Source organism: Coffea eugenioides, chromosome 2 (genome assembly GCF_003713205.1).
Source record: "Coffea eugenioides isolate CCC68of chromosome 2, Ceug_1.0, whole genome shotgun sequence".
In the NCBI taxonomy this organism is placed as follows: domain Eukaryota; kingdom Viridiplantae; phylum Streptophyta; class Magnoliopsida; order Gentianales; family Rubiaceae; genus Coffea; species Coffea eugenioides.
Window position 1 is genome coordinate 19,140,357 of NC_040036.1, and position 25,911 is coordinate 19,166,267.

General features: G+C 36.7%; 4 protein-coding genes across 10 annotated transcripts; 1 reads left to right on the forward strand and 3 right to left on the reverse strand.

The window, feature by feature from the left end:
• The first annotated feature begins 277 nt into the window (after positions 1-277).
• LOC113763702 (heavy metal-associated isoprenylated plant protein 21) lies at positions 278-2,234 on the forward strand. The gene is made up of 3 exons (XM_027307601.1): positions 278-457; positions 625-700; positions 1,698-2,234. The coding sequence occupies exons 1-3, from the start codon at positions 383-385 to the stop codon at positions 1,988-1,990; spliced, it is 444 nt and encodes a 147-aa protein (XP_027163402.1). The 5' UTR covers positions 278-382; the 3' UTR covers positions 1,991-2,234.
• A 7,633-nt stretch (positions 2,235-9,867) lies between these two features.
• LOC113762920 (nucleolin) lies at positions 9,868-11,339 on the reverse strand. Of its 3 annotated transcripts, XM_027306559.1 has the most exons (3): positions 11,221-11,339; positions 11,028-11,111; positions 9,868-10,891 (listed from the first exon to the last, which is right to left on the reverse strand). In XM_027306559.1, the coding sequence occupies exons 2-3, from the start codon at positions 11,047-11,049 to the stop codon at positions 10,095-10,097; spliced, it is 819 nt and encodes a 272-aa protein (XP_027162360.1). In that variant the 5' UTR covers positions 11,050-11,111; positions 11,221-11,339; the 3' UTR covers positions 9,868-10,094. The 3 variants fall into 3 exon arrangements, with proteins under 3 accessions (XP_027162360.1, XP_027162359.1, XP_027162357.1); XM_027306558.1 differs by having other exon boundaries at positions 9,868-10,888; positions 11,028-11,339; XM_027306556.1 differs by having other exon boundaries at positions 11,028-11,339.
• A 736-nt stretch (positions 11,340-12,075) lies between these two features.
• On the reverse strand, positions 12,076-17,675 carry LOC113761996 (protein AAR2 homolog). Of its 4 annotated transcripts, none has more exons than XR_003467170.1 (14): positions 17,335-17,670; positions 17,132-17,214; positions 16,945-17,002; positions 16,694-16,753; positions 16,300-16,429; positions 15,362-15,585; positions 15,171-15,263; positions 14,999-15,070; positions 14,569-14,601; positions 14,124-14,264; positions 13,496-13,552; positions 12,596-12,691; positions 12,341-12,479; positions 12,076-12,216 (listed from the first exon to the last, which is right to left on the reverse strand). XR_003467170.1 is itself a non-coding variant. In XM_027305223.1 (13 exons), exons 1-13 carry the CDS (start codon positions 17,428-17,430, stop codon positions 12,420-12,422), a joined length of 1,203 nt encoding a protein of 400 aa, XP_027161024.1. In that variant the 5' UTR covers positions 17,431-17,669; the 3' UTR covers positions 12,076-12,419. The 4 variants fall into 4 exon arrangements, 2 of the variants coding, with proteins under 2 accessions (XP_027161024.1, XP_027161025.1); XR_003467169.1 differs by having other exon boundaries at positions 12,076-12,220; XM_027305223.1 differs by having other exon boundaries at positions 12,076-12,479; positions 17,335-17,669.
• A 1,471-nt stretch (positions 17,676-19,146) lies between these two features.
• LOC113761548 (pyridoxal kinase) lies at positions 19,147-25,103 on the reverse strand. 2 transcript variants are annotated; one of them, XM_027304592.1, is made up of 13 exons: positions 24,893-25,103; positions 24,693-24,795; positions 24,012-24,105; positions 23,766-23,870; positions 23,347-23,430; positions 23,032-23,105; positions 22,498-22,562; positions 22,325-22,388; positions 21,209-21,274; positions 20,853-20,909; positions 20,164-20,208; positions 20,022-20,075; positions 19,149-19,800 (listed from the first exon to the last, which is right to left on the reverse strand). In XM_027304592.1, exons 1-13 carry the CDS (start codon positions 24,955-24,957, stop codon positions 19,660-19,662), a joined length of 1,017 nt encoding a protein of 338 aa, XP_027160393.1. In that variant the 5' UTR covers positions 24,958-25,103; the 3' UTR covers positions 19,149-19,659. The 2 variants fall into 2 exon arrangements, with proteins under 2 accessions (XP_027160395.1, XP_027160393.1); XM_027304594.1 differs by lacking the exon at positions 21,209-21,274 and having other exon boundaries at positions 19,147-19,800.
• Positions 25,104-25,911: the final 808 nt, after the last annotated feature.

The following is a 25,911-nucleotide window of genomic DNA, read 5'->3' on the forward strand; positions in this document are numbered from 1 at the left end:
ATCTCAAGAGGCATTAGATGTATCTGCTTGTTCTCGAGCGTTCGCAAAAAAAATAAAAGAAGTACATACTACTACATAGTTAAGTAATTTTACATCTCTAGTGGCAAATTTGCAAAAATAAATAAATAAATAAATAATTAGGTAAATAAAAGTTTCAAAAAGGCTCTCCACACCCGAAAGTGTCAGAGCTGAGAGTTTGAAAAGAATATCATTTCCTTTCGCCTAAATCCCAAAAGCTCTTGGCTAGGAGCTTCTTGCATAAATACCACCTCTTGCAAATAGGTATCAAAGACTCGCAGACCAGCCCACTCATATATCTGACCATTTCTTCTCGATTCTCTCTGGGGTAGCTTTGCTTTCTTCCATATTCAGTGGAGAACAAATGGGGGCTCTCGACTACCTCTCGAACTTTTGTACTGTCACCAGCACAAGAAGAAGCAAGAGGAAACCAATGCAGGTAACTGCTTAATTTTCTAGGGAGCACCTGCGCGTCGCGCGCATAGTTAACTTCTTAATCGCTTCTCAGGGTTTTAACATTTACGTCTGTTGTTTTGGTGCTCTTCTGTTTCACTTAACGGACTGAATGATGAGGGATGTTTGCTTTTGTCATTTTTACTTAACCAGACCGTTGAGATTAAGGTTAAGATGGACTGTGATGGATGCGAAAGAAGGGTGAAGAATGCTGTAAAAGACATGAAAGGTAAAACTACTTGCATTGCACTCTTTTTTTTTTATTTCAGTGTATCCAAGGAAAACATGTTTAGCTTCTGCTGCTTCTGAGTTATGATGCATCGCATTGATGCAAGTCAAAACCTCAGTCAGAAGAAACCAATACGAAAACTTCCTCTCTCTTATCTTCAATTAATGCATTTGAATTATTTTGCACATAGATTAATGAATAGTGTATAATTCTTGTCATTTAAGAGATGTCATTAGTTTGCTGGGGTGCTTTATTCTTTTTCTTCCTTTTTACTTTTTCTGGTTGATTTTCTTTTCAACTTTTTTGGTACATTGTCAGTTTCAGATTCACACATGCAACCAACATCTATTTTCTCTGTTTCCTTTTTGTGGAATGACTGCTAGTCGTAGCTATTTGATTTCCTATAAAGTATTGACGGATCTCTTGGATCACTCTTGATGAGTTTCGAGTGTAATACAAGGCGATCGAAACTTTCATCAGGATGCGTTTCGCATGTTTTCTTGCAAGTCAGTCAGATTCGAGTGTATCAAGTAAAAACCCTGCAAAAACCTTTCATTATTAGAAAATGCTCAAATCCAAATATGCTGGGCTCTTTTCATCGGAAGAAGATGAAGGGCGAAGATCGATCTGGATAACTACGGATAGAATGCAATCCAACCACTTTTTTATGTTCAATCCATTGCCACTTATTTATGCCTTTCATCTGCCCTTTATACCAAAAAGTGCATCCCGTATTAATGGTGGAGGAGAACCCTTTTTTTAATATGAAAATTCGGACCAATATATAGACTAACCTTTTTAGCAAGTTGATCAATGTTTTCATTAATTACACCTCCACTAAAGATTATAATTTTCTTGTTACAGAACACATACTCCTAAAAAGCTTGTCAACCGAAAACAATATATTTATATTTTTTTCGTCAAGCCGAAAACACACTTTACTTCGTAAGCTTGTACTTGTTTGATATATATCAACTAATTTCAGATGGTTTTTTAGGTCTGAAAACACTGGAAGTAGATCGAAAGCAAAGCCGAGTAAAGGTGAGTGGCTACGTTGATCCAAATAAAGTATTAAAGAGAATAAAAGACACTGGAAAAAGAGCAGAGTTCTGGCCATATGTCCCTCATAACCTGGTGTTTTACCCATATGTAACTGGAGCCTACGACAAGAGAGCACCTGCGGGATTTGTGAGGAATGTGGTACAAGCTGCTCCTCCCCCAAACGCAACTGAAGAGAGAATCACCTACCTTTTCAGTGATGACAACCCCAATGCCTGCTCCATTATGTGATTATTATCAACAGTTACTAGCTAGTATAAAGTGCCCCGTAGACCTCAGTTTCCTTCCCTTCATTTTGAACTGTTTCTGAGTCGTTTTTTTTTTTTCCAACGAAGAGGCTTTGCATATTACAGTACCTGATCAAATATATGTACTTTGTGTCACAAATCTGTGACACAAAGCATGCAGTATTAGCTAGTACCACATAATTTCAACTCCCCAAATAATTCATCGTGGATCAATTATCATATATTTTCGGTTCTCCGGTCGCCATATAGTTTGTACAGGATGAAGATGTTACTTGGTTTAAGCACGAGATAAAGTTCAAATTAATAAAGAAATGCATAACAGCAGATGAGATGATGATTATCATATCAACCAGCTAATATTTTCTTGTGTCAAGTTAATTGAATTTGTCCTACAACATCAGTAGATAAACCGAACTGAACTGAAATTGACCTCCATATCAACAGATGATATGATGACCATAAGTCAAAATCTATTTTGCAGGTTAAACCTGCTCATTTAATTACACTGTCAAGAACCAGTATGATAATTGTATCTATACGAACTTGACACCCTCTCCTTAAAACAAAATTTGAAAAAGAGATAACTCATGGTGGCCTTCTGTACGAGGGTTTCTCTCCTTAATCGTTTAAACTCTTTACACGAATCCAATGTCGATAAAGTCCTTTGTCTATCATGTGTTGAACCACACGAGTATCTAATTTTAGGAAAGGGTTGAACTTATTCTAAGTGGAATATGTTTGTGGCAAATCAACGCTAATTGTGATGTTAAAAGCGCAAATCAATTCTTGTGGCAAATAAAAGCAGTGGCGAAACGTGGAGAATGTCAAATCAAAAAAAAATTTATACTTGGAGCAAAGGAAAGAGTGAATCCAAGACATTGCTTTAGATGGGTAGCTGGCTTTCAAGTGGAGGAATAAGATTCTCGCCGCCCTCAGCCCCTCCAAAAACAAAACTAAACGGGATCCATGATTTCTTGCTTAAAAAGGAGTGATTAATTAACGATTGCGTAAAGAAAGATTGGTGCGACGTCTAACATGGCTTTGCCTCCATTAAGAACAGGTTTCATGCTTCTCGCAACTCTAAGATCCTTTTTCAGACTGCTCCCATTTTGAGTTACTTAAAAATTGGTACTCGCTAATAAACATTACTAGGGTGTCTAAATAAATCTCACTTTGTGAGCACCATTCCAAAATGTTTCATAGTTTGGTTTGCCAGTTTTTTGGGCATATCACTTGAGGATCTTATTGCACCTCTTGATTTTTCCCCTCGCACAACAAGGAAGCTATGCACTTTTTTTTGGGCGGAATAGTAGCATCGCGCCGAGACTGTCGATCTTAGATTTCAAGAATTGGGTCCAAGTTACGAAAAAGAAATGAGAGGTGCGATAGTAAGTTATCTCAATGATTGAGATGACAAGAAAATAGTGATTTATTGAGCAAGTTTGCGGCATAATTCAAGTAAAAATGGGAAAAAAATAACTATCAAATGCATGGAATTGGATCCCAAAATTTGTTTTCCATCAATTTTCATTAAGTTGTCATGTAAACAGATAATCAGGACCTAAAGTTACTTCTCCAAATAGAGCCGTAAACGAATCGAGTTCAGCCCAACTTTTGGCGTTCCGCATTTGCGCTGGAAAAATAGTTCAAGATGCAATTTTCCCTGGTTAAAGGAAGTTTCGACTTCCGAACGTAGAGTGAAATATGGAGGAGTGAATGTTTGACCAGCCCGCTTGCCCTCAGCTAGCCCGATGTGCTCCTGAATCATCACATCAGCCACAGGGTAACATAAAGTTCCATCGAATAAGAAAAAAAAAAAGAGGAGGGCAACAAAAGGTGGTTGCAATTAACGTTACGGCACAAAACTGTAATCTAATTATTTATTACCTTTTTATGTCGCGGAATGTCTAAGTTCCTCGTGTTGCTTCAGCTATCAATGAATTTTGGCCAAAACTAAGACCGCATAATACCATAGTCGTTTTCCCTAGTAACAGGATGATGTGAAACGATCAAGGCATCAGAATCAGAGAAGAATGTAGTATACAGCTTGAATTAATCAATTTATTACAAAAAAGACACAGGCATCAGTATCTGAAACAACCATACAAAAACAAGCTTGAAACGCAACCTCATTCAATGCCTTTGTGAAGAAAGGTGTTAGCTTCTAGCAAAATCCAAGGTTTATCTAACCAAACCTCCTTTTTAAAACTTTGAAGGCTATAAAGAAAAAAATTCTCCAAAATGGAATTTTGACGACCCATATTAGTCAAGGCCTGTCGGAGGAATTTTACAGTTTTGACAGATTTCCAATCAGAAGTGTGCCTGAGTTTTCAACTTGGTACTCATCACTAGCTAGATTCCCTAATGGCGTACTACTACTAATAAGTAATAATTTGGGGTTCTTGGTAAAGTTATACCTGCTTCCTCTGCTTGGCATCCTTCCTTTTCAACCAAAAATATTGAGAGTGTGTTTCCCTAATCTCTGGCTTGGCTTTAATGTGACTACGAAGATTGAACTGTGTTGGTGATATAGATATGCAAACTGATTACGCCCCAAAATCTTATCTCAAATCTTTGGTAAGTTTTTGGTTTCACTTTTCACTTATTTGAAAGACATCTCTCTTTCTTGTTGTTTGAGTTCGGATCCAACAAAGAAATATTTTTCTTTACAGCTCAAACTTCAAAATAGACCTGCTACTACCTCTGACAGATATGATTAGGGATGCGTCTGAAGTTTGAAATCTATGAATTCGTTAAATTTAAGTGCTGAATTGGAATATGAAACAAGTCCTAAGTATTTGATATTTCTTGGCTTCAAACTACCCATAAACCGGTGATGTTTATCAACCTGACTACCTTTGTCCAAATTACTAATTAATGGTACGTATTAGCAAACGTCTAACAGGGTCTCCACTTTCGTAACCAACAATCCATAAATCTAAAGCACCGCCGCATCCTCTTGTTTTACTTTTGCACTACCAACTTAATTAAATCAAAGTGGCCATTTTTCATAACCACTTTTTGGACCTACAGCTTCCAAAAAAGCGAAAAAAGTTAATCAACTTGCTAACCGACTTATCCTAGTGTGATTAGTATAATTTGATGTTAATACCTGCAATAATTTATCACTGTGAAAATGCCTTCCACGAGCAACAGTAATGGTCAGAGGTCACCTCAAAAAGAGACAAGAAATGAACGAACAATCTGGGATCCGTCTCAAACATGCATAGATAGAGGATTTGGAGACGTCTTCAGAAGATTTTGTGTGTATCTTTCTCTATTTTACATCATTTGCGCCGCTTAAAGTCAAATGCACATATTAACAATGCGTTTTCTTTAATACTACTTGATAATATGCTTACTGACAAAGTATTTGTGTCCTACAATTAGGCCAAGTTTGCCAACGGATGGATGTCAAGGCAGATATTTTTGCAGCCTAAACATTTTTATTTTTATTCAAACAGTGCTGGGCATCAAATTAAAGAGGAAAGCATCTATACCTTTCCAACAAGAAAAAACTTGCTCAATGATAATGTACCACGCACACACCAATACGTGAGAAATGGGGATGTTGGTAGAAGAAACATTTATATGCTATGAGTTACTACTGTAGAAGTGGGAAAGTGGACGGGGGAAAAGAGGGTTATCCTATTCTGCTGTTAGCGTGAAGTTAAGCCTATCATCAAGAATGAACTACACTTTGACTGTAACAAAATTTTCCCAATGTCATGGAACAAGAGTTCATCATCTTTCTTTTGTTTTTTTTTTTTTGGGGGGTTCGTCTTCTTCGTTGTTCTCTTTTTTCAATATCAGACAATGTATGCAAAAAAAAAAAAAAAAATGCTACGCAAGTTCTCAAATCATGTGAACTTCCCAAGAGTACATGTTTGAAGGGAGAAGAGGGTCCGCCATTTTCTTTTCCTTATCCTTGTAATTTAAGGGATGTGAGTTTCAAAGGAGATAAGTGCTTCAATGCCATGAAGTTTGTAAGGTTAATTTGTATCCCTAAATTGAATACTTGGGACTAACTACACAAAATTAGTAATGTTCCAAGTCTTGCAGGACTAGTGATTCATATATTATGGCTCTGTATATCCACATGAACGATCCTGATTCACAAAATTATTGTGTTTGGATTGCATTTTTCGTCATTTTTCATGAAAAAAATTACTATAGCGATTTGATATATGTAAGGGAAAAATGTGATAGGGAAATGTGATCACGAAAAACGACAATATTTTCCGACGGAAACAAGCAATCCAAACACAACGTTTTACTCTATAATGAGTTCGGCTCACATGACTGGTTTTCGATAAAATGAAAGAAAGTGGATGGATGTGTCATTTGTCAAACGAAATTTTGGGTTGGGTCTGAATGATTCCAAAAGTGTTTTCCAAAATTTCCTTTTGGGCTTCTCGTTCAACTATCCACATCAGCTCCTATTCTTGGAATGACGGCTCAAAAGAGAAGTTAAGCCTACTTTCCTCTGATTTACAGGCTTGATTTTTCATCGATCGATTTTCTGCCTAGTAAAAGTCCAAACCTAGGGGCCCATATAAAAATGGTTTTATCCAAACTGAATTTTTTCTCTCTTCTGTGGGTACTTGAGCATTGATTATACAACCCGTATAAAACTATCAGGGGATAAAAATGCTGGACCAGGGAAACGCATCAATGGCGTGGCGCCAGGTCCAAGGAAGAAATCAACTGTAAAGTTGTACTTTGTTACTAATAAATAATTTACTTTGTTCATTACTTGCATAGAGATGATTTTATCAACGTTTCACTTTTTCTCCTCTTTTTATTGAGCATAGAACCTTTTTGACGTAAATCATTAACAAATTTTGTATGGTCGGCATGACAATAACCCATTTAAATTGCTAATTTTTGGAGTTTTAATAGCAAAATAGACTATAACTATTTGATATATGTGAAACAGAAAAACGTTTGAAAAATGTATTCACAAAAACGCAAAAGTTTTTGGATGAAAAATTGCAATCCAAACAAGGTTCAAAAATTCTTGATGATTTTCTACCTCTGCTCCTATACCCTAAAAGCTAATGTAATGTAAAGAACATTTAGTATTTATTTAGGCTGAATAGAAATTGCATATTGTTGTGATCTGATGATACTTCTGAGAAGAACCAATATACCCTAAAGATGGAACCAAGTGGCTCAGTCCTCACCGTGCTGCTGCCTCAACAAAATTGCAGCAGAGGTGAACTGAAACATGAGATACGCCTGTGCCTGCTAGACACTGAACTGTCTACAGGATAGGAGTCATGACCATATAAGTACGTACGCAGAGAGGCTACAGCCGGTCAAATCACAACTTTTTAACCAGTCTTTGGTTCTCTCTTTCACACACACACACACACACTGGCACTCGAAAAGAAAGGAAGCTAGCTGTGGTTGTATTTAAAGTCTACATGATGACTTGATGGTTTTGCATGGTAGGTACTGGCTGGAACTGGAAACCAGAAACATCCCTTTGTATCATACATATGGTCTGAGGTCTAGCTTTTCAAGCAAGAATCCCAAAAGCAGGAAGCATCAGGCTTTATAACTTCCAACTTCTTTTTCCATATCAAGACAAACAGACTACCTACAACTAATGATCAATATGTCTAGGAATGAGGAATTTCAGCTGGTTAAAATAATGGTGACTATACTTTCAAAACGGCTTCTTCACTTGATCATTGCTTTCTTTCCCCTTCGGATTTCTCTTGCTAACTAGAACTTATCGTCTGCAGTCTTCTTTTTGGTTACTAAGTAAATTCTTTCATATTTGTTGTTTTGCAGACGCATGTTCTTAAAGTTCAGATTCACTGCGATGGTTGCGCCCGGAAGGTGAAGAAACTTCTCAAGAGGATTGAAGGTATCAACTTCCACTCCTAGGTTATTAACTGCATTACACATTTCCCTCTTCATCTATGCATCTACTGAAATTTTCTTTGTAACAATTGATAAATAAATAAAAGAAAATAGAAGAACACCTACCTGCTCAAATGCCGAAACGTAAAAATGGGAAAGATTATTGGAGCAGTAGAAGATTGCCCGTTTTCTTGTTCCAGTTCCTTTTTTTTTTTTTTATTTGGGGTAAGAATAAATAACTAAGTAAAAAAATAACAGGAGGAAGAACAACCACCTGTTAAAAAAGACAAAAAAGTGAAAAAAGAAACTGTTTTTTTTTTCTCCTCTGTTTCCTGTAACGATGAACTTTACAACCCATGGCTATTTCGAGTAGTTGGTGCTATCAGTGGAATCTTATGTTATGTGTAGTCCATAATCCTCTATCCAAAATCAGAACTGCATTAGACTACTATTCTTTTAAAGATTGCTGTTTTCTTGTCTGTAAGCTTTCTTCTATATGAATGGATTGGATCCTGCCTTCTCCTTTTACTTATTCCAGGTTGTACCACAAGGCTAGAGCATCAACCGTACTAATCAGAGTTTATATCTAGTTACTGAGTGTTGGAAAATGTTTTAGAACTTCGTCATTTGCAAAATATGGTTGACAGGACCCTGTATTTCTGATCTGATACCAGTTTCTTCATCGCTGATCTGTTAGTTTTAGCTCCCAATTCTTTGGCTCTTCATGAATATAAGTCTCCTATTCCTGTAACTATACTGCACTACACAAAAATTTATATTGTATTTTTCCAGAATCTCTTCCTACCCTGTTTCAAGTTCTAGGCAACTAACACTCCTCCTATGTGACAATGCTTATGCTAATAGTTCTGTGGGTATTTCAACTTCTTGTTTATTGTTGTTTTGGGTCTTAAATTCAGGAGTTTACGTAGTGAGCATAGATTGTGAAGAGCAGAAGGTCAAGGTATCAGGAACTGTGGATTGTGCAACATTAATCAGGAAGTTGATGAAAGCTGGAAAACATGCTGAGCTTTGGAGACCAAGGACTAGGCAGTTCCAAAGTCTCCAAGAATTATCCAATTGGCCTCCCAGTGATAAGTACGAGAACTCACTGCAGTACCTTCCAGATGGTGTTAGTGCCTCCAATATCCAGCCCAAGTTGGCCTCTGTGTATGACAGGGGAATTGATGATTGGGCTCTTGAGAGGTATTTAGACGAGAATGCTGGAATCAAATCTTTAATGGGTGAGAACAACAATAGGGCACTGGCAGTGGGGAATAATGCACCTCTTGCTTGGAACGGAGATGTAGTACCTGATGTACAGAGCCTAGGAGGAAAACCGAGGCCCACGGATTTTCCAGATTCTAGCAAGTATGCAGGTGCTTTTGCTGGCTATGAAGATAGAGGATACCCTGGACTCCAACACTTGCAATCACTCCCCGCTTATGACCATTATTATTCACCATTCATGATGAGAAATAACATGCAGCAGTACCACTACAAGCTTCCAACTCCAGTGATAATGAACAATGCCATCCCAGATATGCATGCCAACTACAATCCAATGATGAATGATATCACTTACCTGCATCAGACTCAGGGAACTTTGAATCCTGTATCACCCACTCTTACTCCATATTCCTGGAATTATTACTAGTTCTAGGATAAATATCATTTTATGAACTTTTGTTGTTTAAGTGCGCTCATCACTCACTACTGTTGGAAGAAGTGACTTTGCGATTGAGCAAAACATCTATTATGTCACTGAAAGTTGTGTCATTTAGCATCTTTAGTTTTTTTTTTTTTATCCTCACCTTATTTATACAATCCTATTCTATTCTAACCTAAGAGAGAGAGCGAGGCAGAAAATGTTTCAGATGTTACGTCATTTACATTTATATTTATCCCGGTAAACTAGTAAGAATTGAGAACCAAAGTCATCTATAAGGCACGATAGTACATTATTCACAATTCGAACTTTAACACTGATGAACTAAATAATCTATCTTGTCCTGAATTAATAGGGAAAAATTTTTTTGCAAACATAAATAGTGCAGTTGAGTAGTGCAAATATTAAAAGTTTGTTAATATGACTCGGGACAACAATGAGCATCCCTGGATATGGAACAGTATGTAGATCAAGATAGGTAAAGGCACTAAGATGCATGAAAAAAAGAATTTACATAATGTGGTGGTAAAATGAAGGCAACGATTGACTAGCGCTTCTGTGCTTTCCTACGTCTAGATTGCGCCTTCTGCCATCTCTTTCTCGGAACAAACTTGCTCTTTGGTTTCAACTTCAACTCCGGCGAAAACTTGTAGTTTGGATCCCTCATTTTAGCTTGAATATCCTTGAAAAACTCCATATTCAATTTCTTCGGCCCCCCTTGCCTAAGTTCCTCGTATTCTGGTCCTGAAACAATGTTCTCGAATGCTGCTATCAAAACGTCCAAATCACTCATCACCTCCCAAACATTAGTGTACCTCCCATCTGGCCCTTTCTTCAGCTTCTTCAATGCATTCTGAAGAGCAAGTTTCCTGGCTTGTTTTCCAGGTGATAACTCTTCAGGTCCTTCCTCATCTTTCAATGCCTCGGACAGTGTACGATATTTCGGTTTCTCCTCGAACTCAAACAACCTATCTATATACTGATCACTCCTCTCATTCGGGTAAGGCTCTGTCGGAATATCATCGTCATCGTCCTCTTCACTACCAGTCCAAAGTGTCTTCTCCTCATCACTTCCGGACCACACGCTCCACAGTTCATCACTGTCATCAGCATCAATACGATCAGAATGCTCCTTCGCTCGTTGCTTAGCCTTCTTGATGTCTTTTTTCAGACGGCTATGATCATCTTCCTTATCGCTTTCGTCATCTTCGCTTGCTGTCCACAGGCAATCCTCTTCGTCGTTCATTTGTTTTGCCCAAGTTTTTCGAAATTCCTTGGACCCCGGAACTTTACCGCCAAATAAATCGTAATCTGAACGCCTCCCACGAGCATACGATCTTGCTGCTGCCAGGAAAAACAAGAAAATTTAGGGCCAACAAAAAAAAAAAGTTCAACTTAGAAATTGGTCATCCTGAGAGGCACTACTAGTGGTAGCTTTCTGTGGGAAATTTTCACAAATAGGGGGTAGGTATAAGGTGACCTTGCTTCTGGAAGTGCGGCATGGGGCAACGACAGCCAAAGTTAACGACAAGTGAACCGGAGTTGGCAGGAATAGACTGCAAGGCTGCGAGAAATGGCGACCGTAAGGGCGCTTGCGGTGTGATATTGAAGTGGCAAGGAAGAAATAAAAGGCGGGAATAGGGACGCCGGGCCATTTTTATTTGGGCTAATACCATTTCGGAATTCCGACCGGCGCTGCCAAATCAGATGCGTACACTCATTCCCCAGAGTGTCCTTAGCATTCTGCCGCGACGCGGCGACGGAGGTCTTTCGGACCTTTTTTGCCTTTTTGTCGTTTTATTGCTTGCTGATCCCTTTTTTTTTTTTTTTGAGCTATCTCTTGTATGTTGGCTTATTGCAAATTTACTCTCTCGATTTTCTTATGAACATTTGTTAGATGATAATTAGTCGAAGATCGCATAAACGGATGTAACCAAATCGAACTTCGAATCTAATAGTTATTCCTAGTTTAATCGGTCAAGTCTCATAGCTCTTTAAAACTGTCATTTCTCGCAATTACAAGTTCCAACTGGCACAAGCATAAATCATATACCTGCAAGGAGTGGCATGGAATTTTAACTGCATTCCGGTTTGGATACCGTGAAGCCCCAACCAAGAAAGTGAAAGTAATTTTCAAACATTTTCAATTACTGTGGAGCAAAAGTTTTGGGAAAGTCTCTAAAGCATATACCTGTAGATTGTATCCTGTCCTTAATTTTTGTTGAACTAGTTATCTCCCTTTTTTATTTCATAGTTCAAAGCATGATAAAAACAATTTCTGCCTATTACTCCCTGTTTATCGAGAGTAGTCCAATTTCTGAGGGAGCCAAGTCTGTAAATATTTGTTTACATACAAACGAGTTACCAGGAAAACATCCGAAGTCAAGGTTCCTCTTTAGTTTCCTATTACTAGAGAAATTTTCAGACTTGATCTTGAGACATTTTGGCTTCTTAGAACCTGACATGTCCCGCAGCTAGCTAAAGAAACTGAGATGGGAATAATCGAGAAAAATTACAGCACTGGACGATTCATGAAATTACTGTACACGCAGTGTAAGTTAAGCATGATAAATATGAGTAGTACAGAAAAGACTTGACATGAAAACATCGCTGAAACTCAAAAATCAGATCAACGCTTCGGAGTACCAGCCTAGGCAGATTTGGAGAGTCTAGCTACAAAAGAAGAATGTACATTGAGATGGTTATGTGCAAAAGTATAGCATGATGTTAAAGCGTTTCAAAACCACATTTTGTCAGTGAAAACTAAAGGCACAAACTGAAACAAGGGCTCACTCGATGCTTTCCTGCAAGCAAGCTTAAAGTCTTTTTGAGTGATTCCAGATGCTAAAGTGATGCACGTTTCGGCTCGCTTCTATGAAACCGGGGCACCATCATTAAATGACTCATCTAACATCTCAACCACCGGAGCAAACTGTGAAGTTGAAAAACATGTTCAGTAAAGATTATGAAAGAATAAATTGTCTGTCTCTGTTTCTTTCGTAATAGAACATAACTACTAGTAGTATGCTGTAGTCCTATCATGCAAACCTCGTCATCATCCTCAAAGTACATCCCATCAACAGCACTATTTTGCCGGAAGTTCCACCCCAGAGAATCCTCCAGCAGCTCTTTCAGTTTTCTAGTCTAAGAATTCACAAAAAGGCAGAACTAAGTATCAACTTGGCTTGAGTTTGCAAACAAACAACTTTTTCATTGTTTCCAAAATGGTGACAGATTAAATATATGTCCATATAGGGTGAAATGTAATAGCACTACACCAAAAAGAACTCCAGCAATTACTGAAAGGCATGAGAATAAAGCTCACATCTGAAACTTTCAACATCTTACACTACAAAAAGCCAATATGTTCTTTCTAATATTCAAGAGGTGATAAGCACTAAGGAGACCATGCATATATTTCTACAAACAATTTACGTTACTAATAATCCTTCATCCATATATTGCATATTGGCCCCATTACTTATACATAAGAATAATTGAGACTGCAAAACACGGTCTTTGTTGTTAACAAAATCAATCGGTTAGCACATAATACCTTAGACTCAATAGTTCTCGTACTATAGGGCATATCTACCTTTAACCATGCATTAACCAATGGCTCTAAGAACAAGTCTGTTTTTTCTTTACTAGCGTCATCAAGATAAGGTTACTTAGCACTGCATTTTCCTTCCCTTTTGGTCTTCAAATCCATACTTTAGTACACTAATTTTTTTATTCAGCAGCTATTCAACCGCTCATTTTAACTCTCTGTTATTTCTCAGTTTTCAGCAAGCCATTCACTTGAAAACCACTATGGTGCAGATTCATCATGTATATTTATTCATATTCCCAGTGGAAATGAAAAAAAGCAGTTTCTACAACGAAAAGAGCATACAGGAATTATTTGTTAATGCGTAGGTAGCAGTAACTATGGTCTAAAACACGTACCCAAGACAAAAGTTCTCCATCCACCACCTGAGCTTCTAGGACTAATGAAAAGAAATCCTGCATCAAATTCAGACTGTGAATACAAATAATCATCCAGTGACGACCAAGTTCACTATTTTGGAGCAGTCTAGCTAATAATCAGTAATACATGCATAATGGTCACAGTGCAGTTAGTCTTCGGTGTGTGGTGATGGAGTTATGATAGGAAATCCCATTCTATCATATCATGTACATTCTGACAAGTATTCAGGTAAACTGACTATAGCACTAAAGTTTGTCAGCGTATTATAAGTCACAAGGTTGAGAAAATTATTGCAGTCAACCACTAAACAAGCAATTAGACAGCCAACTTGCTCAAACTTGCTATCTTAAACATGAATATCCAGACAGATTATGCTTATAACCTGAACATTCTAAAACTCATTCTTACAAAGCATTATTACCATCTAGTCCAAAAAAGAAATGAAGTAATTCTTAATTGAAGAAAACGATTAGAAAACCATAATTCTTAATTGGCCAATGGGAGAACAAGTAACTATATTGAAAAGCATAGATTTGGAACAAAATATGAAGTAGGATCATTGCACATTATCTTGGACCTAAATAATTATGCCTATGGATAGCAAACCTTGCAAAGGTGGTGTAGAAAGCTATCAGCAGATAACCAAGATTCATCCAACAAGGCTAGAGCCCCTTTTTCTGCAATAGCAGTATTCTGATGATCCTTTAGGAATCCATATTTCAACTGATAATAGATGATTCTAATGAACTGCAATTATACAGCATGCAACACGTCAGTGTGCAAGAAAAAGGATAACAACTATGAAGAAAAACATGCATATACAAGAATGCACTCGACAAGTGGTCTGACTGACAAATATCATAGTATATATTATTGAAAACCAATATAACAATAGCTGAAAGTACTAATATTCTCAACAAAATTTCCCTTGGCATGTAGTCAAACCCCAAACATTATGACAAGGATTTAGCAAGCTGTTTCGTGATGCATCCTTAACCACCAAATAATCAAGTATAATATATGAAGAGGATCAAATGACTAACAGCATTACCGTTGTGAAAAGCTGACTCCTCGTCCGTAGAGGCTGCAGCAAATAAATCCAAAATGATTAGAAACTCTAGCAAGATTGAAGTTCAAAATCATTTTTCATAGTCTTGTAGCAAAGAAATTGATAATAATCAGCATAATTCTACAACAACCAAGAGATAATGGCAACAAAAAAATGTTCTGATGGAGTGAGAAAATTTTAAATGCAGAGAGAATTATGTCCTTATATCAAGAATATACAAATTAAAGTAAAAAGATCCCATAATGACAAAGGTGAACTTCATTGTCATAATTGAAGGACAATAAAGTTATTCTAGCACATGATTCACTTGTGATCTTCGATAATTCATTATATGATTTAAAAAAAAAAAGAAGGGTACTTATCACCAGCAAGAGAAGTATTAGTTTTTTATTTATCACATCATAACACTTACAGCTTCTGTACAACCAAGTAAGAGGCTAACTAAGAGCTTCCATTGCATAAATGCTTCCAGTGACTGCCCCATCTGCATATTCACAAGTCAACTTGATAGGTTACATTAGCCATTACAATTATCTAAAAAGATATAAACAAATGAAAAGTGACGAAGATTGATTTAATCATACCAGAAATGCAATAAATGCAAATTGCAGCTCTGCTAGAAGCAAGTCTTCTGTACCACCATAATCTTGCACCAATAAGCTCTCCAGTAGCTGGGTCTATTTAGACAGAGTAGCCATTTTCTCGGTAAGCCTAATAGCATATTCAAGAATCAAGATATTCAGCAAGTTTCATGCTAGAATGATTCAAGAAACACCTTGTCAAGATTCAAACTGGTTAGCTCCTCCGCACAAATTCCTTTGTGCTTGATAAGGCGCGGAATTGGTGTGTAGTAACAACCCTTCCTTTGAGAATTTTCTCCTGGCTCTGAAAACTTACGGGTCTTTAATTGCTCAGCTAAAGCTTTTTCCATTGCTGTCTTGGGACTGTTTCCAATCATGTCAACTTCACATGCAACTGTAATTTCCCCTCCAATTGGTTCTGTGAATTTAGAAAAACAATTAAAGACAGTAACAACAAATTGAATGCAGAAAAACACTATAGATAACAGTTTCTTTATGAAGAAATCTCTATGCCTGGTATGAGAGTAGAATTGTCTTCAGTAAGTGAAGGCAAATGACATCAGTGAAATTCTAAATTAAATTTGCCTTATGACTACCCAACATCAATCATCTACATATATGTATTATATGAAATGAATCGGATCCTACCCAAATATCTGTATATCCAATAACACTGGGAATAAAGATTAACTATGGGATCCAAAATTTCCAGTCTTCTTCCTCCATGTAATTAATTTGTGCTAGGATAATATGACATCTTGATACTGCACTTACACCATTTTTTCCCCACCTTTGGCTGGAGGAGTGGCCCAAGGAGGCAAGATGGTGGGAAAGTGTCATAGGCAGGAAAGATCTCATATTAAGTGAGATGTGAGCACATAGTTTCAGCAAACATAGGGTCCTAACAAGAAGAAAAGAGCCACAGAATTACCCCTACAATGGGCACAACAATGGACCAGTGTAAAGATTAAACTCTTTAAACATGCAAAGTGTCTGAACCATCTACCAAGCTACCTTATATAACCAAACAAGTATGTCTCGCTATGCATTACTTGGTGATATCCTTCATTCTAAATAGACCAGCATTCACATAAATAGACAGATGAAGGTACAAATAAGCTGCAATGCTTACCAATGCGTTCAATAGTGTCCTTTGTGATGTAGTTAGATAATCGCTTCCAATCCCCATATGCGCTTAAGGTATAAGGTCCCAGTTGTCTGTCAAACTCCATTCTTTTCACTGAATCACCATATCTCTCTTCCTGTAGCAGGATACGGTTAATTAACAGACAATGAGCCTAAAGAGTTCATCGGTTTCAATAAGATTAGCTACTTATGGTACCCCATGAACATTGTCCTCTTCCCTAGATGAGTAGCAGGCAAGAGTACCCCTAAAAATTTCGACAGGCTTTAACTAGTAAATCAAATGTAGAGGACATTTACGAGACGTCACAACACACTGACAGGCAACTTCCATGCATATAAATCACCAAGAAGGAAACGATCCATTTGGTTCAACAACATACCTCTTCTTCTGAGAGTTTGGTGAGCCGTTCTTCATTTTTGTCCCATTTCCGAACAATCACCTGTTATTATGTTATTTGGACATGACACAGATTAGCCCTATTCAGTTCACTTTAACACCAAAAGAAGACAGACTATGGTAAACCAACATTCCAGAACAATATCTCGAACCTATCAGCACTTTAAAAACCGAATACTCCAGCAATAATTCATACAAGATACAAGAATGAAAGACAGCAAGTTATCTCGAAACCTGAGAGGGCTGAGCATCCACAAAAAATCCAATAATCGGCGAGAACTGATTGCCTTCTCTGCAAACAGGGGAAAAGAATATCAGCTTCTGCAAAGTGGGAAAAGAACATCAACTTCATCCTTCAGGTCAATCGAAGAAGTGAAAAAATGAGAACTGTTTAAAAGAAGAAGGGCAAGTACAAAATCACCTATTGGATGAGCTACAGTACACAAAATGAACACCAGGAGGAATCATTTTAATGCCCTTGAAATTCGGACCCGAAGAAAACATCTGCAAAACATATTCAAGCAACTGGAGTCTCAAAGCTAAAGAACTCCTCATCAATTTACCAAAAAAATTAAGAACAAAAATAAAAACAATTAAAGAGTTAAAATAGCATCAGAGTAGTGCCTGAGTATCAATGCCGATAAGTGTATACTGGGGAACGTCCAGCAGTAGAAGAGTAGCTCCGTGCTTAACCAACTCCAACGCTGTCTGTGGATCCATTTTTGTCTCCGATTATAAAAGGGTGCTGATTTCGTTGCTCGTAAAGGAAGATTTTTAGGGTTCTGTTACTTCTGGTACAGTGGTACTGGGAACATGATTTTTATCATCTGCTCGGGGAAGTTCGAGATGGTACTGAGGTACTATTACTCCGGCACGAGTCCAGAAATTTCTAATTCTCATGCAACCCCCAGTTTATATACTGCCGCCAATTTTTAATTCACACTTTTTTCGTCTATTTTCTGTATCATCGTTTCAGGTAAAGGCGTGCGCACAATGTTAGGCGCTCCTGTTTTAATGTTGCGCCTTCTGGTTATCGGTTGAGTCTAGAGAATCAGAATTTAATCGAGCTTGACGAGTCGAGTTGTAATGTAACTCGTGAGTCGACTTGATTTATTTGCCTTGGTCAAAACAGTAAAGCAAAATAGTTCATGTTCTGACTCTACAAAACTTTTGCTCCTATATTGCTATTTATGTCCTTGAGATATGTTCTTTTTCTACGGAAAACTAGGTGAGAAGTACCATGCATCGGGCGAGTGTTTGGTGTACGTGGTTAAAGAGAATTTTTCATTGAACAAATAATAATACATTTAAAAAAAGTAGTCATCAAATATGACAAATCTAATAATAGTACATTCTAATTGTAGCACATACTTGTATATTTTGCTTTATTAATGCTTTTATAATTTTACTATATCCAAAAGACCTCTACAGATGTCAGTTGAAAATTACCAAAGAGGAGACATAAGTTGTTTTAAACAAAGGAATACCCTCCAACTAGTTATTGCACAACATGTTTATATGTCTTTGTGTTAATTGCACAATAAAAATCACACTTCAATTAAATGTGTCTATAACACCATTTCAATAATTACACCAATACATAAGCTTATATGAGTTATATTCGATGTAAAAAGGGTTGCAAAATAATTTCATATTCCAAAAATACCCAAATGTCTTCATAAATCAAAGTTTTAAATGTACAAAAATGAGGGTATTTTGGTAAATATACCTAAATACATGGTGCCTTCAATTATAACAAAAGTTTTAAAAAACTTACACAACATTTCACATTTCCAAAATATCCCTATCCATGCAGTTGAAATTCAAACTTCCCGTTAACCACAACTCATTCTTATATAGTATAAGGATTTTACGATCTCTTTTGAATATTATGTTTTGCTACAGTTCAAACTCTTGAAATTGTTTTTAGAGTTGATATCTCTTTTTACACATCTAACAGAGAATTGATATTTATCAATATGTTCTTAAAAATATATATATATTTATCAGTATGGTACTCAAAAGGCATGATAGAACTTCTCCTTTTCTATAGGTTAAGAAAGTAAATGATTAGTGTAATATGTCCAAAAGTTACATATTACTTGACCAACAAAATTAAAAAATAAAAAGGGCAATTAATATGATATCAAAACTATGATCAATCATCCGGCTGGCAGATAAAAAAGTTTGCACCGACTATGGGACCAGACCGAAATTGACGGCCTTCTTAGTTCTTAGGAAAACATGTTTCAGGCCCGTTCTCACCCATGAAGCAATTTTAGCATGCTCCGCGGACGTGTTACTTCAGCAACTGATTCAGAGTCCCACATAATCCTGCCTGCAACTGCATTGTTAGACAGTTTTTCAGGCGAATGTGATCACGACTTTAGATTAGAATTTAGCTATTCCATAGACAAAAATGGGCTCGCAATCTCAACTTTCTTTTAGTTTTAAAATAGAATCATAACATGCACATTGTTTGGAATGTAGTATTGAAGAGTTGCTTTCAAAGTGAAAGGAGAGAAGGTCATTCATTAATCTCCTGAAAGCTACCCTACCTATGATTTTCTTCATCACCAATCATTTCGACTTGTTCATCTTTCGGTTTTTCCTCATATTCATGTTCGTATAACGTGTGGTAGGTTAGCCACAAAACCCAGTCAGAGATTCCACTGGATACTCATTGAGACAATCAAAAGAGGAAGATTCCATCATGTTCTCGACTTGTTCACATTGGCAGGTAGTGTTCCATCTTGTTTATTTCCAGAAGATCTTTTAGACACTTCATTTATTTTTGTGCTGGCATAAGCCATTCAAGTTTGGCAAGCCTTCCTTCTGTGATATATCAAGCTTACAATTTTTTCTTTTTTACTGCAATGACTTGGTACCGTTAACGGCTCCTGTATCCATCAGAATGGTCCCAGAATAAATCTCCATTCTTACATCCATTCAATTGTATCTTTCTGCCTTGTATTTGGCTTCTGGGTTTCGAATGTCATCTTGACTCTGAATTAACCGAATCTCCAAACTGCTTGATTGGCAATCATATCCAGCCCTTCGATAATCATTTAATGTTCTCACAAGAAGTGCCTGTAGAAAGATAAAACAATAACCTAATAATCAAGTTGCAAAAAATAAAGTATCCAAGGAAAAATGCCTTTTTACAATCCAGATAAGTATTGTACAAGGCTAACATAATTATTTATTTATTTATCCAGCTTTGGGTGTTTTCGCTTGTGTTACGGAGCATCAGCAGTTCATATACCACCAAATTATTAAAATGCAAAAGGTAGCAGCACCTAGATTGATACCTGTAAGCTTGATACAGCCAACTCTGCTGCTTTCTCAAGATTGTCAGGGTATCTCTAATAATATAAAAACAAGTTAAAATCAGAAACAAACAATTATGGAAGAAATACGGTAAAGGATTCGATTTAGGTAACTAAATATTACATTGCTCCATCCAAGTAACAATGCAGTCATTAGATCTCCAGTTCCCTGCAAGAAAGTGATTACATAATGAAAACGAGAGAGCTCTAAATCCAACTTAAGGTCGAAGAAAACAAATTCACAAATGCCGTGACATCTCAAATTTGTCCACATCACCCAGCAGCTCAAAAACATTAAATGTGTTTATTAACACAGAGTTCAGACCAAACAAACAAACATGAACAAATTAGCATTATGGTTCAGAATATAGTTCCAGCACAATCTAGCACAGACCATGTCTAAAGATTTGTATCCCATTCATTGAAAATGGGGATATTAAGGTTTCTCGAACCAACTTTGAATTTATGGTCTTTCTCAGACCCGTCTACCTACAGTTTCCAATGTCTTATAGTTAAATCTTCTAGCAACTTCGCAAACTGGCTTTCCAAGTGTGAATGGTTACCATGAGTTTGAGTTCTTTCTGCGATGAAACAACTCTGTTGTGATCAGATGAGTACTGTTATTTCCTTATTCCTTTACATAGATCAATTAGATCAAAAATCATATTCAGTTACACTTTATTCTCAGTTTTAGTATTCATATTCATCAAGAAATTATGGGTTGTAGCCTCATCCATAACAACTTTTTGAGCAACTCAAGTACTTCATGGATAAACCTGTCAAAAGATAGATTAACAAGAAACTGATGCATACCGTGAAATATGCAGGAATTTTGGGTATCGCAATCTTGAACTGCTCAGGAGGCAGGGCCTATCACAATCAAGTGCCAAGCAAATACGAATAAGTGCATAGTGATCTTACTCTGAACCGCCACATAAAATTCCTAGTGAAGGAAAAATTCATCCAAAGAATGACACCAAGAAATATGGAGAAAAGATAAACTTCCAGCTCTCTACATTCATATTTTCCATCAAGGTCCATAATGAATGAGAACTAGCAAATCGAATAACAAGAGAAATTAACCAGGTTCTCATCCTAAATCACTATAGCATCGACTGGCACAGAGCTATAGACCTTGTACATATCATCATAAAAAAGTCCGTCCTCACCTTCTCTTTTCTATGACTGCCAATAAGAATAAGATTCCCGTCCATGTTCATGCTTGTTATCACAACCTGATACAGGCCAAGAGCTTGAATGTTATAGAATTTTGCACAAAAGATTATGACATAATCTTATATAGATCTTGAGTGGTAAAATATATATTTTTTTTAACACGAAAATACATGCATGTCAGATTGATTTGTAACTTCTTTGTATGTGAATTGTGTTTTAACTGATCAAAAAGTCAATTATTTCTTATGAGTTTCCACAAAGCATAGCTAGTGATTTCCAATTACAAAAAATTACCCCTCCCAAACACAATAAAAGCAGGAAGAAATGGTCAAAGGAAAGGGTAGCATATGAAAGGCATTAGACAAAAGCCCTACAGTGGGTAACTGACTACATATGCATCAATAAATGTGTCCCTATGGGTGGTTGTATACATGCATAGAGACATACAACACTCTTGATGAATTTCTATAAACTGATAAATTCACACAATTTCAAATAGACATACAATAAAGCGGAGAAAAGAGTGTGTGTCGCTAACTCTTATCAAATTTTGTAAAAGATAATGAGTTTGTTTAGATAGGAAGCTATTTGAAATAATTACTGTAGCATTTTTGTGATATGATGTATGTGAGATAAAAAGATGGTTGGAAATTGTGTGTATGATGCAAGCAAAACGAAATTTGAAATTTTTATTTGAAACTCTTGCAATCCAAACACACCCAATGTTTGTTGAAAAGAGAAAAATCAGGAGAAAGAAATATGCATTACAACAGAATATGAAGTACTGCTCAGGCATTACTAGGATTGAACAATTCAAAAAGAAAGTGCTTACCTGCTCCAACTAATCCATTTAGATGGAAAGATTTTTTTTTTAAAAAAAAAAAGCTTTTTTTCAGTCTCTATAAAGCAAATAATGGAAGAAGTTTCTTCTCCAAATTATCATCTCAGGAAAGTAGCAAGCTGTAAAATATATTCTTTATCCTTCGAGCATTCTCCGAAACAAAGCTACTAAATTGCATGTTAATAAAAAGCAACACAACTATGTAGCATGTGTACACAAGTTTTAACAAAGATCTAGATTTAATTCTCTAAGTTAAAGCTATGTAAACCTTTGGGGGTCCAGCAGTGTGTAGTCTATTACAAGCTTCACGTCCATCTTGTTCGGATACAATCCTGTGATAAGCGAAGTGTGCTTAGGGAGTGTAAGGGATATTGCAACAATTACAAGTAGAAAATTAAATCAGACTGCATGCCTTAAGTATCAATTAGATGCGATGATTACCTGATGCCAGTCAAAAGTTCTGCTTCAAACTGATTAGGTGTCAACATTGAAGCAACAGGAACAACCTAAGCAAATGGAGCTTACAAAATATTAAAGCCCAATGAAAGATTTCACTAACTAAAGTCGCAAAAATAATGTGAGAAAGTGAGACCAGTAGGCAACTATTTTAGATGAAATATTCCAGGGAAGCTAAATTGGGAACTATACTAGGTTTTTTCTGTCAGTCACAAATGTAAAAGACTCCTAAAATCATCTTGTCTTAAGAGTAGTTAAACTTCAACTCCATGTTGATACAAAATTTTGATTTGTAACTAGACTATCATACATATAATTGCGCAATACAACCTGAAATTTTCAAGGCTTTCTTGTTTTCTACATCAAACTGCTTATTTATTTCTGACCAAAAGCTGTGGTTGGCACGTTAGCAGAAGTTTGGGCAGTCAGTAGTGAAGACAACATTTACTATATATAACCTGCTATAGCCCTTGAATGTAACGTCATATATAATTTTGAATGAAGAGAATATAAAGCTACCTTCTCACGATACACTGAAACCAGCTCTTGAGGGACATAAAGCTTTCCTTCATCACCCATCACTGGATCACAGACTGACAGAAGATTCCACTTATAGCAAATTGTATACGCTAGTGAAAGAATTGATAATCTAAAGAAGCCACCCTCTTCACCCACCCCATCACAAGAGCAAGCATGACATATCAGTTATACTGCTTTTTAAAGGCTAAAATAACCCAATTGTCTGGGCTGGGCTCAAACCAGGAGAATATAATAGCATAACCAGTATATGAACAGAGTGAAAAGAAGAAGAAGAAGAAGCAGCATTTGACTTACCATATGTAAGTCCGGGGTTGATTGCCCGGAGCTTATCAACAACTTTAAGCACAGTGTTCAGGAAGGAGACAGAACCAATATAACCTACGATATACAGCCAAAATCAGCACACAAACAGATTAAAAGTGAATTCTTATAGCAAAGAGAAGCACAAACATGGACGAATGTTTTTTGTCTACTATCCACAAAACAGTAATAAAATAGCATTTTCTTAAACGGTCAATTAACATTAATATGTTAACTCTTACCACAAACTTTCTTTGTGATTGAAAGTACGCAATCAAACTAATTAAAAGAGCAGATTTAAAGGTTCATAGGTTTCAGCAGAAAAGACATCAATGTAGCTAACGAAATGGATCAGAATCCTGAAAGTTTAGCAACACAACAGATCAGCAACAAATTTTGGTGCTCTTATATACCTGTCAATAAATGTGTATAGTATAACAAATCATTGGCTTCAAGACCTTCTATTAAGTCCCATAGTTGATCTCCATTTAATACCTGCCCCTTAAAAGTTGGGTATCCTGCATAATCCTCAAGTTCATCAAACAAAAATCTAAATGCAGCTCTAGATCATTTATGCCTGAACTTTTACAGATTCAGAAATGACCTTTCACCATAATTCAGGGGTCAGACTGACAATGAAGTGGATATAAGCAGCTTGCCTGTGTGATTCGAGAACTGCACGGAATTGATGGGGTCCACATCATAGCCCAATAGTTGGAGAGGAAATACGGCTGATTTGTTGCCTACATACCCCTGAGCCAAAAAAGTACTAAACATCACCCACGCACCAGTCTCACATTATATGAGCAGCACAAACTAATACCAAGATGAAAAGAGGTACAATCTCATGGGCCACAACTACTGCTTTAATGTACATATCTTTGCTGAATCATGACAAGCTCACGAGGTACAAAACAATTGCTTTAGAAAGTTTGAAGTAAAAATATTCCAAGGACTTCAACAGTTTTACTAATGAAATATAGGGAGTAACGGCTGTTCCACGTCAGATTATGCAACCAGTACACCCAGTTGGCTTGCTGCACTTTCAATTATGTTACACCCGATGCATAAATTTGGAGTTCAGATTTTTTTTTTTTCCCTTTAACTTGGTCTCTGTAGTATCACCATCGTCGTTTACATATATGTCATGAGTAGAATGACCAGTTAATGCAGAACCCAGATAGAATTTCCAAAACCTTTCTATTCTAACGGAAAAAAACAGGAACAAGGATTTCATGCCTCTGACATGCAAAATTTGTACAAAGAACATATATAATTTGGGAAGATTAATCTAATTTTGAGCATGAATAATCAGAGTCAAAGCAATGATGATAATATACCTGAACCGTGTGAGACTGTATACTAAGGACTCTGCCAGTTTCAGACGGTAGAGCCAATGCAAGCACCGGCGGCGCCATTGCCGAAATCCTGAAGCTCCTTAACCTACAAATTTAATCCCAAAACCATCAAAGATACAAAAGCTTGAATTCAGAAGGGGAAGAAAAAAAAAAGTCAATTTCTTCGGGAAACAAAAGTTCACCTGCAACTAAAGAAGCTTGGAAATGGCTCCGATCCAGGGAGATAAAAGGTATTTGCCTTTATCATATGCCACTGAAACTTAGCTTCTCGTCTAGATAATGCATTGATCAATCTACTTTTCCAACTCTTTCAGGTAATATTTATATCTAGCAGATCAGCAAAATGTTGATTATTGAGCTTTGAACTAGGATTTGCGGAAATTGTTGGGTAAGCTGTCGTCTGAGAGACCCGTAGTGGTTGGTAAAACGTGAACGAGGGCAATTTGGTCATTTGAGGTGGGAACATGGGGACAGCCTGATTACAATCTACGCAATTGCTTACGACGTCGGTTGGAAACGGGGTTCCGCTGTAATTAGGGTGAAGTTTCGCCGATGCCGCCACAAGTTTGGAAGTTTTAATTGGAGCCATTCACGAGGCGCCACGAAAAGTGCTCCTGGACTCGAGTTTCATATCTGCCGTCCGATAAGATATCGAGCTGAAGGGGACTTTATTTTTGTTTTTTGCTAAAAAAGGAAATTCTTATTGACCAGATAAATGAAAGAAAAGAAGTAAGGATTTTCTACCAGCTTTGTACTGATCGAATGTAGGGGTGGCAATTTCTGACACGACCCGAAAATACGACACGAATCTAATATGAAATTAATGGGTTTGGGTTGAAGTTTTGGAGGTTCGGGTCAGAATCGGGTCGAACCCGATGAACCCGAAAAGAAAACATGTCGATTTCGGGTCAACCCGTGGTGACCTGATATGACCCGATATGACCCGTTTACAAATTAAAAATAATTTAATAAACATAAAAATTATTTTATCTAACTAAACTAAATCATTCTTTTTTTTCAAAGGCATTAATTACTTAATCCTAAATGAATTTATTTACCTTGTGTGAAGTTAAAATTATTATATTTGGACAAATAATATAATTCATTTTAATTTATTTTATATTTGGTTTGGGATAAAACACTTTTACGGTGTTTAATTTATTTTGGATTTGATTTGAAATTATTTATTTAAATTTTTATT

Excerpts from the sequence above, each read along its gene's own strand:
- LOC113763702 (XM_027307601.1), top strand. The coding sequence starts at position 383 with ATGGGGGCTCTCGACTACCTCTCGAACTTTTGTACTGTCACCAGCACA. Across the intron at positions 458-624 it reads GCAAGAGGAAACCAATGCAG|ACCGTTGAGATTAAGGTTAA; the intron begins GTAACTGCTTAA and ends TTACTTAACCAG. Across the intron at positions 701-1,697 it reads TGCTGTAAAAGACATGAAAG|GTCTGAAAACACTGGAAGTA; the intron begins GTAAAACTACTT and ends ATGGTTTTTTAG.
- LOC113762920 (XM_027306556.1), bottom strand. The coding sequence starts at position 11,223 with ATGGTATTAGCCCAAATAAAAATGGCCCGGCGTCCCTATTCCCGCCTT. Across the intron at positions 10,892-11,027 it reads GCCGCACTTCCAGAAGCAAG|CAGCAAGATCGTATGCTCGT; the intron begins GTCACCTTATAC and ends TTTTCCTGGCAG.
- LOC113761548 (XM_027304592.1), bottom strand. The coding sequence starts at position 24,957 with ATGATAAAGGCAAATACCTTTTATCTCCCTGGATCGGAGCCATTTCCA. Across the intron at positions 23,871-24,011 it reads GCAGTTCTCGAATCACACAG|GATACCCAACTTTTAAGGGG; the intron begins GCAAGCTGCTTA and ends AGGATTATGCAG. Across the intron at positions 20,076-20,163 it reads TGTTACTTGGATGGAGCAAT|AGATACCCTGACAATCTTGA; the intron begins GTAATATTTAGT and ends TTATATTATTAG.
- LOC113761996 (XM_027305223.1), bottom strand. The coding sequence starts at position 17,430 with ATGGATCCACAGACAGCGTTGGAGTTGGTTAAGCACGGAGCTACTCTT. Across the intron at positions 16,430-16,693 it reads CCAAACTCTCAGAAGAAGAG|GAAGAGAGATATGGTGATTC; the intron begins GTATGTTGTTGA and ends ATCCTGCTACAG. Across the intron at positions 12,692-13,495 it reads ATGGAGAACTTTTGTCTTGG|ACTAGAAAACTGAAAGAGCT; the intron begins GTACGTGTTTTA and ends GTGAATTCTTAG.